The sequence below is a fragment of the Erpetoichthys calabaricus genome, chromosome 3 (assembly GCF_900747795.2).
Source record: "Erpetoichthys calabaricus chromosome 3, fErpCal1.3, whole genome shotgun sequence".
NCBI lineage: Eukaryota > Metazoa > Chordata > Cladistia > Polypteriformes > Polypteridae > Erpetoichthys > Erpetoichthys calabaricus.
Window position 1 is genome coordinate 306,591,532 of NC_041396.2, and position 15,613 is coordinate 306,607,144.

Sequence of the window (15,613 nt, forward strand, 5' to 3'; positions counted from 1 at the left end):
CCCCTGTGAAATGTCAGTAACATCAAAACGATAAGCAGGTGGTCTACTTTGACAATAAGGGGGTGGTCCTGACCATGTTGAAAGAATGGGGGGTGCCCCCCCCCATGAAGTCCCAAAAACATCAAAACAATATGCAGCTGGTGCTCAGTGAAGTACTGACTTGGTTGAAGCTATGGGGGGGTGGTCCTCCGTGAAGCCCAAACTGCATCAAAACAATAAGGGGGTGGTCTTGATCATGTTGAAGCATCCCCATGAAGTTTCATTAACATCATAACAATAAAGAGGTGGTCCTGATTGCATCAAAGCAATGGAGGGGGTTGAAGCCCCCGCAATGAAATCCCAATAACATCATAATAAGGGGGTGGTCCCCCGTGACGTTCCAAACACATCAAAACAATAAGTCGGTAATCCTCAGTGAAGTACTGATTGCGTTGAAGCTATGGGGGGGTCCTCTGTGAAGTCCAAACTGCTTCAAAACAATAAGGGGGTGGTCCCGATCACAAATAAGTGACCCCATGAAGTCTCAATAACATCATAACAATAAGGGGGTGGTCCATCATGAAGTCCCCATAACATCATAATAAAGGGGTGGTTCCCCATCAAGTTCTGACCACATCTAAACAATAAGGGGGTGGTCCCGATTGCTTTGAAGCAATGGAGGGGCAGCCCCCCCCCCATAAAGTCTCAAATAACATAATAAGGGGGTGGTCCCCCGTGAAGTTCTGATCACATCTAAACAAGAAGGGGGTGGTCCCTCATGAAGTCCCCATAAAATCATAATAAAGGGGTGGTTCCCCCATCAAGTTGAGATCACATCTAAACAATAAGGGGGTGGTCCTGATTGCATCAAAGCAATGGAGAGGGAAGTAGCTCCCCCATGAAATCCCAGTAACATTGGGACTGCCCCCCGATCCTTCGTGAAGTCCAAACTACTTCAAAACAATAAGGGGGTGGTCCTGATCACATCAAAGTGCCCTCATGAAGTCCCAATAACATCAAAACAATAAGGGGGTGGTCCCCCATGAAGTTCTGATCACATCTAAACAATAAGGGGGTGGGCCCGATTGCATTAAAGCAATGGAGGGGCGCCCCCCCCCCATGAAGTCTCAATAACAACATAACAAGGGGGTGGTCCCCCATGAAGTCTCCATAACATCATAATAAGGGGGTGGTCCCTTGTGAAGTTCCAATCACTTCAAAACAATAAGGGGGTGGTCCTGATCACATCAAAGTGCCCTCATGAAGTCCCAATAACATCAAAACAATAAGGGGGTGGTCCCCCATGAAGTTCTGATCACATCTAAACAATAAGGGGGTGGGCCCGATTGCATTAAAGCAATGGAGGGGCGCCCCCCCCATGAAGTCTCAATAACAACATAACAAGGGGGTGGTCCCCCATGAAGTCTCCATAACATCATAATAAGGGGGTGGTCCCTTGTGAAGTTCCAATCACTTCAAAACAATAAGGGGGTGGTCCTGATCACATCAAAGTGCCCTCATGAAGTCCCAATAACATCAAAACAATAAGGGGGTGGGCCCAATTGCGAAGTCTCCATAACATCATAATAAGGGGTGGTCCTGATCACATTGAAGCAATGAGGGGCAGCCCCCCCCATGAAGTCCCAATAGCAGCAAAACAGTAAGTGGTAGTCCCTGCCATGAAGCTTACATCATGTCCAATCATACTGTCAAAAGCTTAGCAGCCATCCAGCACTCAACAAACATCAGGCCTCATTTACATATCATAGTCCATTGTAGAATTTAAATAAATAAAAATGCAAATTTTGCACGTGGATAAAGTAAGTGCAGCCCACCATTTACTCCCACCTCCAATTCCTCAATTTAGAATCAGCTGCAGACGACCAGAGCATCAACAGTGCGCATCTTGTCCTCTTATTGTTTGGTGTGAGGGGGCCGTGTATCACCCCGCTGACACCAAAACAGCCCCCTGAGGCCTCCTGACAGAAAGTTCTCAAAGGAGTCTGGGAAGGGGGCTAGTTAACAAGACCTTCAAATAATAGGAAATCAATGATCCCACTTGAAGACCACCTACAACAACACAAGATGCTGGACGTGCCAGGTGCATCATGGGACTGACGGACATGGACTACTGTGACAGAGCAGAGGATGCTGCGTGGGGACCTCATCCAGGTCTTCCAAGTCCTCAAAGACAACACTAAAGTCAACCCAGCAACGGCTTAGCGGTGAATCAGGTACTCGAGGACACCAGTGGAGTGAAAGCAGGAAGAGTTGTGGGAGACATGGAGGAGAAGCTAAATGTTGACAGCCTTCGAGACGAATATGGAGGAGCTATTGGGACAGCTGAGCTATTGGCTAACCAAACGAGTGACAAACAGACTGAGGGGTCTCCTCTCGCCTGTCACAGTTCTTCTGTTCTTAATGCAGCAGCAGGCTGGGCGGAGCTTGACACTTGACTGGCCACAGTTTGGGTGGGGCTTGACACTTTAGTCTCGGCTGACTAGGCGGGGTTATGTTCTTGAATGGCAGGGTGTGGCTAAAAGCTTGAGTGGCAGCTGATTGGGCGGGGCTACACAAATGAACAAACTCAGAAACCTTGAGAACGTTTAAGAAGAATGTGGAGGGGACATTGGGACACCTGAGCCATTAGCCAAACAAACGAGTGACAAACGGGCCGAGGGGTCTCTTTTCGCTTTTCAGATTTCTTCTGTTCTTATTGCAGCAGCAGGCTGGGCGGAGCTTGACACTTGACTGGCCAAAGTTTGGGCGGGGCTTGACACTTTCGTCTCACCTGACTAGATGGGGTAATGTGCTTGACTGGCAGGGTGTGGCTAAAAGCTTGAGTGGCAGCTGACTGGGCGGGGCTCCACAAATGAACACACTCAGAGACCCTGAGAACGTTGAAGAAGAATCTGAAGGGGACATTGGGACACCTGAGAAATCAGACAAACAAAACGAGTGACAAACAGACTGAGGGGTCTCCTCTTGCTTGTCACATTTCTTCTGTTCTTAATGTAGCAGCAGGCTGGGCGGAGCTTAGCACTTGACTGGCCACAGTTTGGGCGGGGCTTGACATTTTAGTCTCAGCCGACTAGGCGGGATTATGTGCTTGAGTGGCTGGGTGTGGCTCAAAGCTTGAGTGGCAGCTGATTGGGCGGGGCTACACGAATGAACAAACTCAGAAATCTTGAGAACGTTTAAGAAGAATCTGGAGGGGACATTGGGACACCTGAGCCATTAGTCAAACAAACGAGTGACAATTGGACTGAGTGCCCACCTCCCAAATTTCTTCTGTTGTTAGATTCTGTTTGGTCACAGTGCTGGAAGACATGATTGGCAAAAAACCAAAGACAACATTTAACCAGAATAACCGGACAGCAACTGTAAAGCAAACTGGTGGAAATGTGCGGATTTGGGGGCTACTTTGCTGTATTAGGGCCTGGGCAGCTCACCATTACAGAGCCCACTAGGAATTCTTCACTTGAGGAAAGCATGAGACCACCTGTCAAAGGATTGAAGCCCCTTGCAATACAGCAGTAAATCCACAGAGGAATGACTGAGAAGAAATGAGAGGGCTCTGGGGTGGCCCCCCATGAAAGTGAAAGCCTAAGGAGATGATGTGGGGAGGGATTGGTGTACACAAGACACCCCTCAAACGTCACACAGTGGCATGGAGAACTGGGCAAAACTTTCTATCTATCTATCTATTGATGTCCGAGAGTGCTACGAAATGCCAACACTGAGGGAACAATTATTAGAGCCATGGGTGGGCTTACTGTGATGGTAATGCACATCTGTTCATGTTCTGCACAATAAGTAACTGCACAGTCAATTCCATCTCCTTCACGTGTTTAACTGAAGATCAGAAAACTAACCCGGGGGGTACTTACTTTTTCACATGACAGCATCTGAAGTGTTTGACTTCATTTGTGAAGCCTGTAGTGTGAGTGAGGGGCTCGTCACCAGGTGCACCACCGCAGCGGACCCCAGCTGTGACTTTAAGATGAATTCTTCAACAAGAGCATGGTGCAAAGGTGGGCACAAGTGGGCACTCATTAAGGGGAGATTTCACCCAAACGCCAGAGAAGCACAGATAACTGACAAAGGGGTGTGGTGGGTGGACAGGAGGACGTTGGTGACCTTCCGGTCTCCCCTTGATGTCATTGGGGAGAAATCGGACAAACAGGACTGGCGAGTTTGCCAGCCGACCAATCAAAGCTGCGAGTCTGGGCTCAGCCACCACTCCATTCTTTAAAGCTCCTTCCACTCGGACCCTGTCCCACCCACCTCCACTTCACGTGCTCAGTCCCAGTCAGGCACATTTGCCATTCATCAGCTTCTCTAATAAGGGGGGCCTTACTGGGCAGTAAAGAAGTCAGTTTAAAGCAGTTGGCACTACCAGTGGGGACTTCAGTGCCTCCTGAGCTGTCCGATGAGTGACAGATCCCCCGATGCCCAACACTTGAAGGACTGCACCTGAGAAGAACGGAGAACGCCCAAGCCCCCCCGACACCATACCAATCATACCTGCTCCCAGAGGTGAGGGTCACCTAGGTTGAGGCTCCAGGACATGGCCAGGTGGATGGAGGACAGCACGATCCCGCTGAGCACCGCCGCTCTCATGCGCACAGGCAGCAGCGTGTAGATGATGTAGATGAAGAAGACGGACCACCAGATGCCCTCAGAGGCGGTCCGGGGGGCCACCATGAGCACCCCGAGGACCTGCACCACAAACAGCATGGCGATCACCAGGTAGCTGACAATCCACATGTAATCCTGATGGAAGCTGTTGCGGTTACAGAAGCCCATGAGGCCCAGGAACAGCAGCATGGCCACGGCCAGGACCGAGATGTAGGTCTTGTCCAGCGCCCCATGGACGCAGTGAAAGGCAAGCATGACTCCGCAGACGATGACCAGCACTCCCATGAGCATGGTCAGGCTGCTCTGATTAAGGCGAAAAAAGTAGCGCTGGTAGAGGCGCTCCAGCTTGGCCGACTGGAACTTCTTGGACTGGAACACCCGCAGCACCCGCTGCCAGCACTCGGCCGCCGTCACCGGCCCGCCGTCCTCCTCCTGCTCCTCGCCACCCTTGCCGGCCTTCAGCTCCCCGTCCTCAAAGCCCAGGTCCACCGACTTGAGCCCCACGTCCACGGCGCCCGAGGTGCTGCTCTTGCCATAGTGGTCCTCCTGCCAACCGCATCGCAAGCCCAGGTTGCCCCCTGCGGGACGGCCGCGGAGGGGCTGCTGGGCCGGAGGGGCCGGCTCGTCCATGGCCTCTAGGTCGTGCAGACAGCTCATGTAGCGGGGGCCGCACAAGGACGAGGCCCGCTTCCTCTTGGACTTCTTGCCATTGCGCTCCCCCCAGGCTGTTTTACGCTCGTCCACTTTGGGCACTAGGATCCCACTGAACCAGGACATCCTGCAATGGGCAAGAGAAGACAAGAAAAAGCAACCGTGAGGCCCGGCGGCTCACCCATATCCTCAAACCCCACTCATCCAGACCTCCATTAAAGACCCCCTGTCTCCACCGTGCCCATGTCTTCGCGATCACTCCACACTCTCACTCACCCAGTCACATCAGGCTGCCCCGCTACTCTGCCAGGACAACCCAAGCTACCGGTCAAGTGGATCTGGACTATTATGGGAAGGACTTCCGAGGGTACACCTGGGGAAGGATTTGTCTGTGACACCAAGAGGATCACAACCTGGAAGTAGAGCTGTGGCCCCGCCTCTGGCTCCTCCCCCTGGCCCAGCCAGCAGAAAAGCCCACAGAAACAGGAAGTGGGCATCACTGAGCAGACAAATCTCCCCACCTCACTTTGTTCATCAGGCAACTTCTAACCATCTGGCTAATACAGTAAATGGGGTCCTTGTTTTTGGGACCCCAAAACTTTGCTTTGTTTTCTTACAACAGGAACATCAGTGCCCCCGCAAGAACATGTTTAGATGTTTATAGTGTCTTCACTGTCAGGTGTACATTCATCAGTGAGACAGACAGACAGCCAGCCAGACAGACAGACAGACAATTTTCTGTAGTTGGCAGGATCAGATAGATAGATAGATAGATAGATAGATAGATAGATAGATAGATAGATAGATAGATAGATAGATACCACGGAACACATTTATATAAAAGGCGCTATATAATAGACAGACATGAGAGGTGTTACAGATTTGATAAACTGATATAAAAGACCTTGTTGTCCTGTGCCCAGTGACATTTTTACTTGTGTGTGCCAATCATCATGTAACCCATGGCCGCTCTCCACGGCTGTGCCTGCTCGTTTCTGGTATGTAAAGGTCCTCACGGTGGCACATTCCATGACAGTGGCTGTACAAAACAACAACCATGACATCTGTCATCAACAGCAATGCAAGCCTGGCACCTGTACACTCTAAGTGTGGTCTCGATGGCACAGGTAAGCATATCTGCACACGTCTGCCTGTCTATCAGGCTGGGTCATCTGCATGTCTGCCAGTCTGAGTGCCCACCTGTGTGCTTTTCCCAATTCTCTGCCACTCAGCTTGGCAGCATGAGTGCTGCTATACAGTTTGGAGGGCAATGAGCACTGGGGGTGCTCTGATGTGCCCAGCGTGACAGGTCAAGCCCTCAGTGCCTACCTGGACAGGCGGCCATACCTCCACAGCACCAGGGAGAGAGAGATCTATTTGGGGGGCAGCGGCAGAGCTGTGAGGCTTTTGGTTAAAGTGAATTTCATCCAGTCATCCATTTATCAAACCCACTAACTATGAGCAGGGTGGCAGGACAGCTGGTGCCCATCCCGGTAGTGTAGCACACACACGCGCACACACACACACACATTCATTGATATAATGTGCTCGGCTCTTCCTCCGTCAGACAGATCGTCAGACAGCAGGCTTAGAAAGGCTAAAGCAGGATGAAGGCGCTATATACGGGGAGCAGCCACAGCTAAGGCACTTCATCCCATAGATGTTGAGAGATGACCACAAAGGCCAGCTGGACACTGACGACGGCTGCCGTTTCTCTTCGGTGCGCTGGACAGACGAGCTGACGTGTCGCTTCTGGTGTGAATTAGCGGTCAGCGTGGTTAACTGACCACTGACACTGGGCAGCTATTTTTAGGGCACAAGACCTCAAAAATTGGAAGGGGCGGGGCAGCTCAGCTGAGGGTCAACGCCCCCCTAACCGCATTCCCCCCCATTAAATACCAGCCCCTCCATGGCCTTGTTCAGCATCTCCCCTAACGCTGACTGGTCTCTCTGTGGTAAGATTGGGAAAGACTTCCATTCTAATCAGGTGACACTTGCAGAAAGCCAGGAAGGTCAGAAAGTGAGGGTGAGGAGGAGGAGGAGGAGGAGGAGAAGGGTGCCAGCGCAACGGCGTGTGCACAAGGACGGCGAGCTAACCTGGAAGGCTTCCGCTTCTTCTTTGCAGGCTGCCCACTCTGGCTGGAAAAGGCATTTATCCTTGTTACTTTGACCCAAAGCGTGTGTGGGTGGGCAGTGTGCCGCCGGTGGGCGCAGAGCAACGTGCTGGAGAAGACACACACAAAGCAGGCTGGCGTCGTCAAGGGGGCGCTGAGGGCAGAAAAGAGAAAGAGAGAAAAAGAAAAAAAAACAACAAGTGACCTTAGCGTCTGCAGTAAGGCAAATAAAGCTGGGGGGGGGGGCATCAAGGGGCCTTCTAACTACTTCTTGAACTGTAGACTTGACCTCTAGACTGGTTCAAACTGGAAGTGGTGCCCAACGTCCTCAGACCAGTCACGCAGTGTGCCACCCCAGACATGGTGCCCATTTTCTGCACTGCAGATGACCGGGAACCCGACCATCACTGGGCATACTCACCCACACACACACACACAGAGCGCCAACTTTGAAAACTCACCCAGACACAGGAGCAACATGCATAGATATCAAGCATCAAGCAGGCTTGGGACATGTGTGAGCAATGAAAACACTAACCACTGCGCCACCATGCCACCCCACATTATAAAACTCGCAACCCTCCAAGACTCCCCTGTGATGTGCCTGCCCTCAAACTGGGAACGATTGGAACGTTCCTACCTTTGCCACTTGGCAACCATCTCACCCACCATGCTAGGCAGGCAGTGTGGACCTCACGCCTTGAGATTGTGGGTTCAAATCCCACTACTGACACCACGTGACCATAAGCAGGTCACTTCTCAAGTCTGGGCTCCAAAAAGAAATGAAACATTTGAAAGATACAAATGTTTTTAAGTCACCATCGACAAAGCTAAATAAATAAATAATAATAATAATAACACATTGATGAACCTCACAAACTTACAAGCAGAGCAATGAGGACCCGCATGCACATCCACCGCAAAAGAAATAGCACAAGTCGGGCACAGGCAAGCTCTCCCATGAGCTGAAAAGCCCCTCAGTGCAACCCCCCCCCCCCCCCCCACACTTGATCTATTTCTATCTTAAAAATGAAAAACATGAAAGGCGCCATATTGGAGAAGGGCCAGTGTCCCTATGAAACGCCCAGTAGGCCTGCCTCAGCTGACTCCACTGTCCCTCCATTTGAGCTGGCAGGATGGCACAGTGGTTTAAGGCTTTGAACTTTAAGCCCTGATGCTGGGGGGGGGGGGGTTTAAATCCCACCACTGACACCACAGTGTGACCCTGAGAAAGTCACTTCACCTGCCTGTGCTGCAAGTGGAAAACCAAAAGAAATGAAACATTTGTGAGATACGTGGTTGGTTTCAATTGGACAAAACCAAATAACAACAACAACAATAACAATAATAATAATAACAATAACAATAACAATAATAATAATAACAATAACAATAGTAGTAATATATTGATGAACCTCACAAACACACAAGTTAGGCAACGTGGACCCAAAACCTGTAATTCTATTGAAAAGGAAACAACGCACGCTCTCCTGTGAGATAGAAAGCCCCCCGCTGCAGCCCCCTCCCTCCACTTAACCCATTTCAGTCTTAAAAATGATTAACAAGAATGATGGGGAGCCATAAAAGGCGCCCTATAGGGACGGACGAGTACCCCTTTGAACCACCCAGGTACCCCGGCCTCATCGGACTCCACTCGGGCTGGCAGTGTGGCGTAGTGGGTGAGGCTTTAGACTTCAAACCCTGAGGCCGTACATTCAAATCCCACTGCTGACACCACGTGACCCCAAACAAGTCACTTCTCCTGCTTGTGCTCCAACTGGGAAGAAAACAAAAGAAATGGAACCGACTGCATCTCAAATGGTGTTAAGTCACCTTGGATAAAGACGTCAGCCAAATAAACGGAGTTTAACAACGTTCAAGTTCTCCCTTTTATGACACTGCTGCAACTTCAAATGACCGTGAAGATGCATCAGAATGTGGACGGGCGGCCAACGCGATGAATGCCAATGTAAACACCGGGTACCCGTGTGTGTTGTGGCTTACGGACTCATGCAGTGTGGCATGGCTTTGGACTTCAAACAGTTCAAATCCAGCGAGTCGCATCCCAAAATAAGCAACAAAACAAACCAATTCCATCTCAAATGCCATAAGTCGCCTTGGATAAAGGAGTCAGCCAAATAAGTCCTTTATTTGAAGCCCTGCTGTGGCGCAGTTCCATGCCACTCAGGCTCAGTTGACATCAGCAGGCTCCTCCATAACCTTCTAGTATACAGGAGAGCCCGCCAAGCCGTGGCCCCACATTGTCACTTTTCATATATGCATCATGTTCTACTGGCATCAGCACCAAGCTGTTTGCCGTTGGCCTGGTGGGTTCGAGTCCCGGCGGGCACAGAGTGAACCGCGTACAAGTGTGGCCTTCTCTGCTGAACTGGCTTTTTCTCAAAACTCAGGTCAGGAAGACCGGCTGCAGCGTGAGCAAGTGTGGGAGTGAATGCGAACGTACCAAGCCGTGGACTGGCATGCCATCTTGGTGCCAATCCCTGCCTGGCTTGCGTGTTTCTCGGCTCAGTGTGTCAACGCCCCTGCGGTGAAGGAAGTAGGCTCAGGAAAAAATGGACGGATCTGACTAAAAAAGGCCAGCCTAAAAATGTCACTGCTTGGCCAGTATCAGGTGCCAACTGGGCAGCAGAAGGCCCCAGGCGGCATGAAGCCCCAAACGCGGCCCCCTTAACCTTCCAACGCTAATCCGACAAGGAATCGCCACACAAAACGAGCAGAAAGAGCGCGGCGAGTGAGCGCCTGATGCTCGGAGCGGAGAGGCCAGCCAGCGCCTTCGGAGGGGCGGGGAGGGCGGCGGACTGGCAGGACAAATGCTCGGCTTGGGGGGAAATGAAGGGGGCTTCACGCCGCTCGGCCACACGCCACCCGGAATCGCCTTCACTTCACTTCATTTCCCCAGCTCGGGTCAGACAGCTGCCGCATTGTTGATGGACCAAAATAGATTTCCTCCCCATCGCCGTCTTTTCCTCCACTTGGCGAGAACTTGGAGCGGCCGGAGCCGGATCCTGTTTACGCAGATGCGTAGTGACCACGCACATCAAGATGCCATGTCCACGCTCTGGGTGCCCCCCAGCACGCCCACAAGAGCCACTCCGGCGCGCGCCGATGCCCTCAGAAGAAGAAGAAGTGATGAAGGCGGTCGACAGAAAGTTATATAATGGAGCCCCGGTTCGATTCGACTCGACTGCGGCCCGAACCAAGCGAGCGCCCTTCGCGTGTAACAGGAGGCTCCCGCCGCCGCCGCTGCCGCACTCGGGCTCCGCTCGCGTGATTCGCGGATGCTGCCATCGTAGAGCTCGCCCCCTTCGAAAAAAAAAAAAAAAACGCCAACTCGGTCTCCATAGCGCCGAAAAAAGCGAGAGAAACGTACGCGAAGGCTCGCGCGGGTCCCTGCGCGTCTTTCCCTTTTCCCCTTCTCCCTCCCCGAGTGAGGGCTTCTCCTTCACCCCCGCCGATGCCCGGGCTTGCTGCATTCCGCAAAGCCGCCCCCGCCTCCCGACCGGCTGCTCGCTTGCTTGCTCGCTCGCTCGCTCGCCAGCCAGCCCTCTGGTATCTTCGCCTTGGCTGCCATTTCGCGGCCGCTTACCCACGAGTGGAGCGTGTCACGAGATAACGGGCCCGGAGGGTCGCCGGCGCGGTGCAGATGCAGTCCGTGTCTTTGCGCTGGAAAGACAGCGCGACCCACGCCCCCTGTCAAACTAGAGCTCGGCGGCTCCCGCCCGAGGTGACATCCCCGCTGCAGGCTCCGAGGGCGCCCGAAGGATACGCGCTGCGCTGTGCTGCGCTGCGCTGCACTGCCCACTCACCGCGACTGCGCGTGGGATCCCGCCGTGTGCGCCCGTTGGGGATGGCAGAGCCGAGGAGTAGCAGTCCTCCACCGGGGTCGTTCTCTCTCTCTCTGTCTCTCGCTCTGTCTCCCTCTCTCTCTCTCTTCCCCTTCTCTCAGGTTGGCTCACTCGCGCGCACGTAGCGCCCCTACAGGACGGGCTGGCGACTGCAGCCCCTCACATCGCGTCGCTCTCTGAAGTGCTGCAGATGCGCCCCCTAGCCTGCCTCCGGTCCGCCTGTTGCTGCCATGATTACCCGCGCTGTCCCGTTCTGGAGTAACTGAGTGCCGTGCCGTTTCGTCGCGCAAGCGCAGTAGGGGCCACGAGAGGCGGGAGGGACCTCGGCGAACGAGAAGGCAGGTAGTTAGCAGCCCCCTGTCCGCGCCGACGCCGCCGCCCCCGTTATCCCAAACTCGCACACCTTTCCCTTTCGAAAAAAAAGGCTTCCTTCCGAGCTCGAGGCTGCCAGAAGCCAAGGTCACGCCGGCCCCGAAATGCGTCCCCAGACGCCAGCGCCTGGCGGGGACATTAGGGCACCGCTCGGACCTTATCTTTGTTTTCCAAATAATATTTATGGTGCCGCATGCTCCATGATTCCTGCTTGTTTAACGTTTATGCAGAGTCATGCCTCGCTGGCAAGTGTGCTGATAAACCCTGCTGGCGGAGAATTCCTATTTTTAATGTCACTTTGTGCAAAGCGCCTGGCACCATACGGCCCACTTGGGGCCCTGCTGTGTTTCTCCAGGATTCCCTGTGGTCCCCGGGGTCCATTCTGAGTCCTTGTCACTTGTGCTAGTAGACGAGGCTTCAGAAGACGAATGGACGTTGACCTTGAGGAGGGACTCCATGTACACAAACAAACCCTTACTGCGCGTTTGGCTGAGGGTTTTATCCAAGGGGCTTCACTTGACCAGAAAACTGCCCGCTGATGGACCTCCATATTTACAGTTGGAGCACAGACTGGTAAAGTGACTTGCTTTTGTCCAGCGGCCAGCGCCTTAGCCTTCAGTCCATACTGCCCGCCTGTTTTATGTGTGTTCAGTGAATGCCACCCTGGCAGGTCCCCAATTTGCAGTGGTCCTCTTTGGTGTTCCCCTGGAGGTTCCTCATTCGTGGCATATACCAGCTTCACAGGGTCTCTCACCCCGAGGGCAGTTTTGCAGTGGTCATGGATGGACACAGTGAGACTGAAGCAATGACATGCCTGGGGTCCAGCGGGCACTGGGTAGATGAGCAGGGCGCAAGTATGGCCACCACTCTGGTCGGCTGTGAGCTCTTCAGTGGCCGACTCTACTTGGGGAGGGGAGGAGGCTTTGAGTGGGCAGATGGTCCAGATTTCTTCTTCACCGTAAGGAGAGGACAACTCAAGAGTGGGATGTGAATTCTGAAGGGTCCCCCCATAGCTCCCCACTTTGTCTGAAGAGACCACTCATGTCTTCTATGACCAATAAGAAGAGCTTTGCTGGTGACGCTGGTCTGCTGCATTTCTTCAAAGGCCTGTTTGTTTAAAGTGTAAAATGGACAACATCCTCACAGGACTGGCACACCTGATCCGGTGGGCCCGCTGTCCCTGGGAGCCGATCACGGGGTCCACAGCCAGCTAAGTATAGAAATCTGACAGACGTGCTGTTCAGTCACCTACTGGGAACTGCCGGGCACAAACGCTAAGACGCCGCTGCCCGCACTTCCTGTATTACAGCTGCACTCCGCGATAAGGGGTGTGACACTCAATGACAGTGCGGGGGGCACACGGGGGTCACTGCATGCAGTTGGCGTGCACTCGGCCAGGGGCGGGATTTCTTATCTATACTGGTCAGCAGATGAACTTTCAGTTTCATTGGCTGTTTAGCATAGTGTTGCCTGGCAACACACCTCCATTCAAAAGGCCATAGGTGCTCTGTCAATCACTTTCAAACAAAAAAAAAATGTAAACAGTTACTATGGCGACCAATAAAGACAGGGAAAAAATGCAAAAGCTGAAACCCCCCCTCCCCCCCCCGGCTTAACCTGTTGTCTTTGGTGTGTGGCGCCTCAATGTGTGCCAGCTCCTGTGCCCCCTTCCCACCCTTCACTTGTGGTGTCTCTGGTGCCCATCGTGAGTGTGTGCCACTGGCCACACCTCTGTCTGTCTGTCTCAAGGGCTATTGCTCCCTGTCCACACTCATGCCAAGCTGCTTCATGCCATCCTTCTTTAGTTGGACTTGGAGGTTGGATGGGCCAGAATCTGAAAACTCAGAGGGGCTTTCAATGTGTGAACAGAGCAGGCTGGAATGTGTTAATCCCACAGTGAAGCACACTGCCATCTGTGCCTACAGGTGGCGCCTCACCCACAGCGAGTGGCATCAGACACAGTGGAGAGTGATCTGCGTGGGGCGACGTGGCAGACGGAAAGAACATTGAAGAATCGGTGAAACACAAACATGTCCATGTGTTAAAAATTAAAAAAACAGATCACTTTACAGCCGACTGCTGCTCCTGATTAACCGAAAAAATAATCACCATGTCCTGTCAGGACAGGCGCTGATCCCACCCACCGGTGGGAATTCTGAACTGCCACGCAAAATGTGGACAGACATGACAGTGCAGATGTTATGAACATCTGAAGGATAAAACTGGTAAGAGGTCAGAGTTCAGCACCACCACACAGAAATGAAAGGCGCTACATGATAGATAGATAGATAGATAGATAGATAGATAGATAGATAGATAGATAGATAGATAGATAGATAGATGTGAAAGGCACTATATAATAGATAGATAGATAGATAGATAGATAGATAGATAGATAGATAGATAGATAGATAGATAGATAGATGTGAAAGGCACTATAGATAGATAGATAGATAGATAGATAGATAGATAGATAGATAGATAGATAGATAGATAGATGTGAAAGGCACTATATAATAGATAGATAGATAGATAGATAGATAGATAGATAGATAGATAGATAGATAGATAGATAGATAGATAGATGTGAAAGGCACTATAGATAGATAGATAGATAGATAGATAGATAGATAGATAGATAGATAGATAGATAGATAGATAGATAGATAGATAGATAGATGTGAAAGGCACTATATAATAGATAGATAGATAGATAGATAGATAGATAGATAGATAGATAGATAGATAGATGTGAAAGGCACTATATAATAGATATTTTTTTTTTTTAAAAATAAACTTTATTTAGCACAATAACAAAAACATGAACACAGCAGTAAAATGCAGTTAATAAACATGTTGCATTACTCCACTACTATTGCCCCGTACACGCCTTCTACTCCACACCTAATATTACAGAATTTCCATAATACATAAGTAATTCATCATTTGTTCATTACACCACTACTCCCTGTATATGCCTCCTAATCCACACATAAATATAAATAATTGCCCCTAATAAGTACACATTTCATAATCAGTTTACTCCCCCTGTACTCGTCTCCTACTCCGTACATCACACTCCATTATACACACAGCACTGTATTCCTCAGGACGTCTCCTGTTCTATGCTTACAACCATCCAGTATGTAAATATTGTGAAGGACATTTGGAGAAGTCACCACCCAGTCACCAACTTGTCCCTCTCAACAGAACACAAAACACCCCTAAGCCCCCATAAATCACAGAAGGTCTGCATGTCTCCAATGAGGAGGTGGTATGTGAATTCCAACTTCAATCGGCACTTCACCAGCACTTTAAACATCAGGAGCACATCGGTGGTCTTTGAGGTTTTCTCTTTGTTCCTCCTGGTTTTGAGGATTGAGAGTTTTGCTTGGCCCAGAAGATAATTGCCCAGCACACACTTGTTTCTCTGTCTCAGAGTATACTTAACACCAAAAATAAAGCAAACAGGTGACAATGACAGTCCTATTCTATCAAAGAGAATCTTGAGAAATGTAAAAAATGGTTCGAGCCTTTTGCAGTTAAAAAAAAGGTGAAAGACAGTTTCTCGCTGTTGACAAAACGGACAACAGTCTGATGTTTCCGGTGAAATAATCGATAAGAAGGAGTTGGTGGCGAGAGCCCCATGAAGAATCCTCCATTGTAGGTCGCCAATTCTTTTTTGCAGTGGGTGTTTGTAAAAAGTTCTCCACGCTGGAGTTTCATTCACTCCAACATGCAGTTCTTGTCTCCACCGTGTGTCTGGCAAGTCTCTAAGAAATCTGTAGAAAGTCACCTTAACACACACCTGGTAGAGCTCATTTTTTCCCATCGTGTCATACTGCTTGTCTATTAAGTTGCCAAATCTCAGAATGGAGCCCGGCTGGTCGGTGCAGTCTGTGACGTTGGGCTTGACTTGAATGATGAGCTCCTTCACATCTGAGTTGAAGATCGTATTGTCTGAAGAGACGCTCTGGCACAGTGACCCTG

At 51.0% G+C, this 15,613-nt stretch overlaps 1 protein-coding gene across 2 annotated transcripts in view; it reads right to left on the minus strand.

The window, feature by feature from the left end:
• adcy6a (adenylate cyclase 6a) overlaps window positions 1-11,456 on the minus strand; it is a 76,716-nt gene extending 65,260 nt beyond the window's left edge. Inside the window, exons 1-3 of one of the 2 annotated variants that reach the window (XM_028798684.2) lie at window positions 11,213-11,344; window positions 7,369-7,537; window positions 4,507-5,398 (exon numbers count right to left, since the gene is read on the minus strand). In XM_028798684.2, coding sequence (XP_028654517.1) covers window positions 4,507-5,397 — 891 coding nt within the window. In that variant the 5' untranslated portion in view covers window position 5,398; window positions 7,369-7,537; window positions 11,213-11,344. Of the gene's footprint in view, window positions 1-4,506; window positions 5,399-7,368; window positions 7,538-11,212 lie in introns of both variants that reach the window. The other variant, XM_028798682.2, reaches the window with a different exon arrangement.
• Window positions 11,457-15,613: the final 4,157 nt, after the last annotated feature.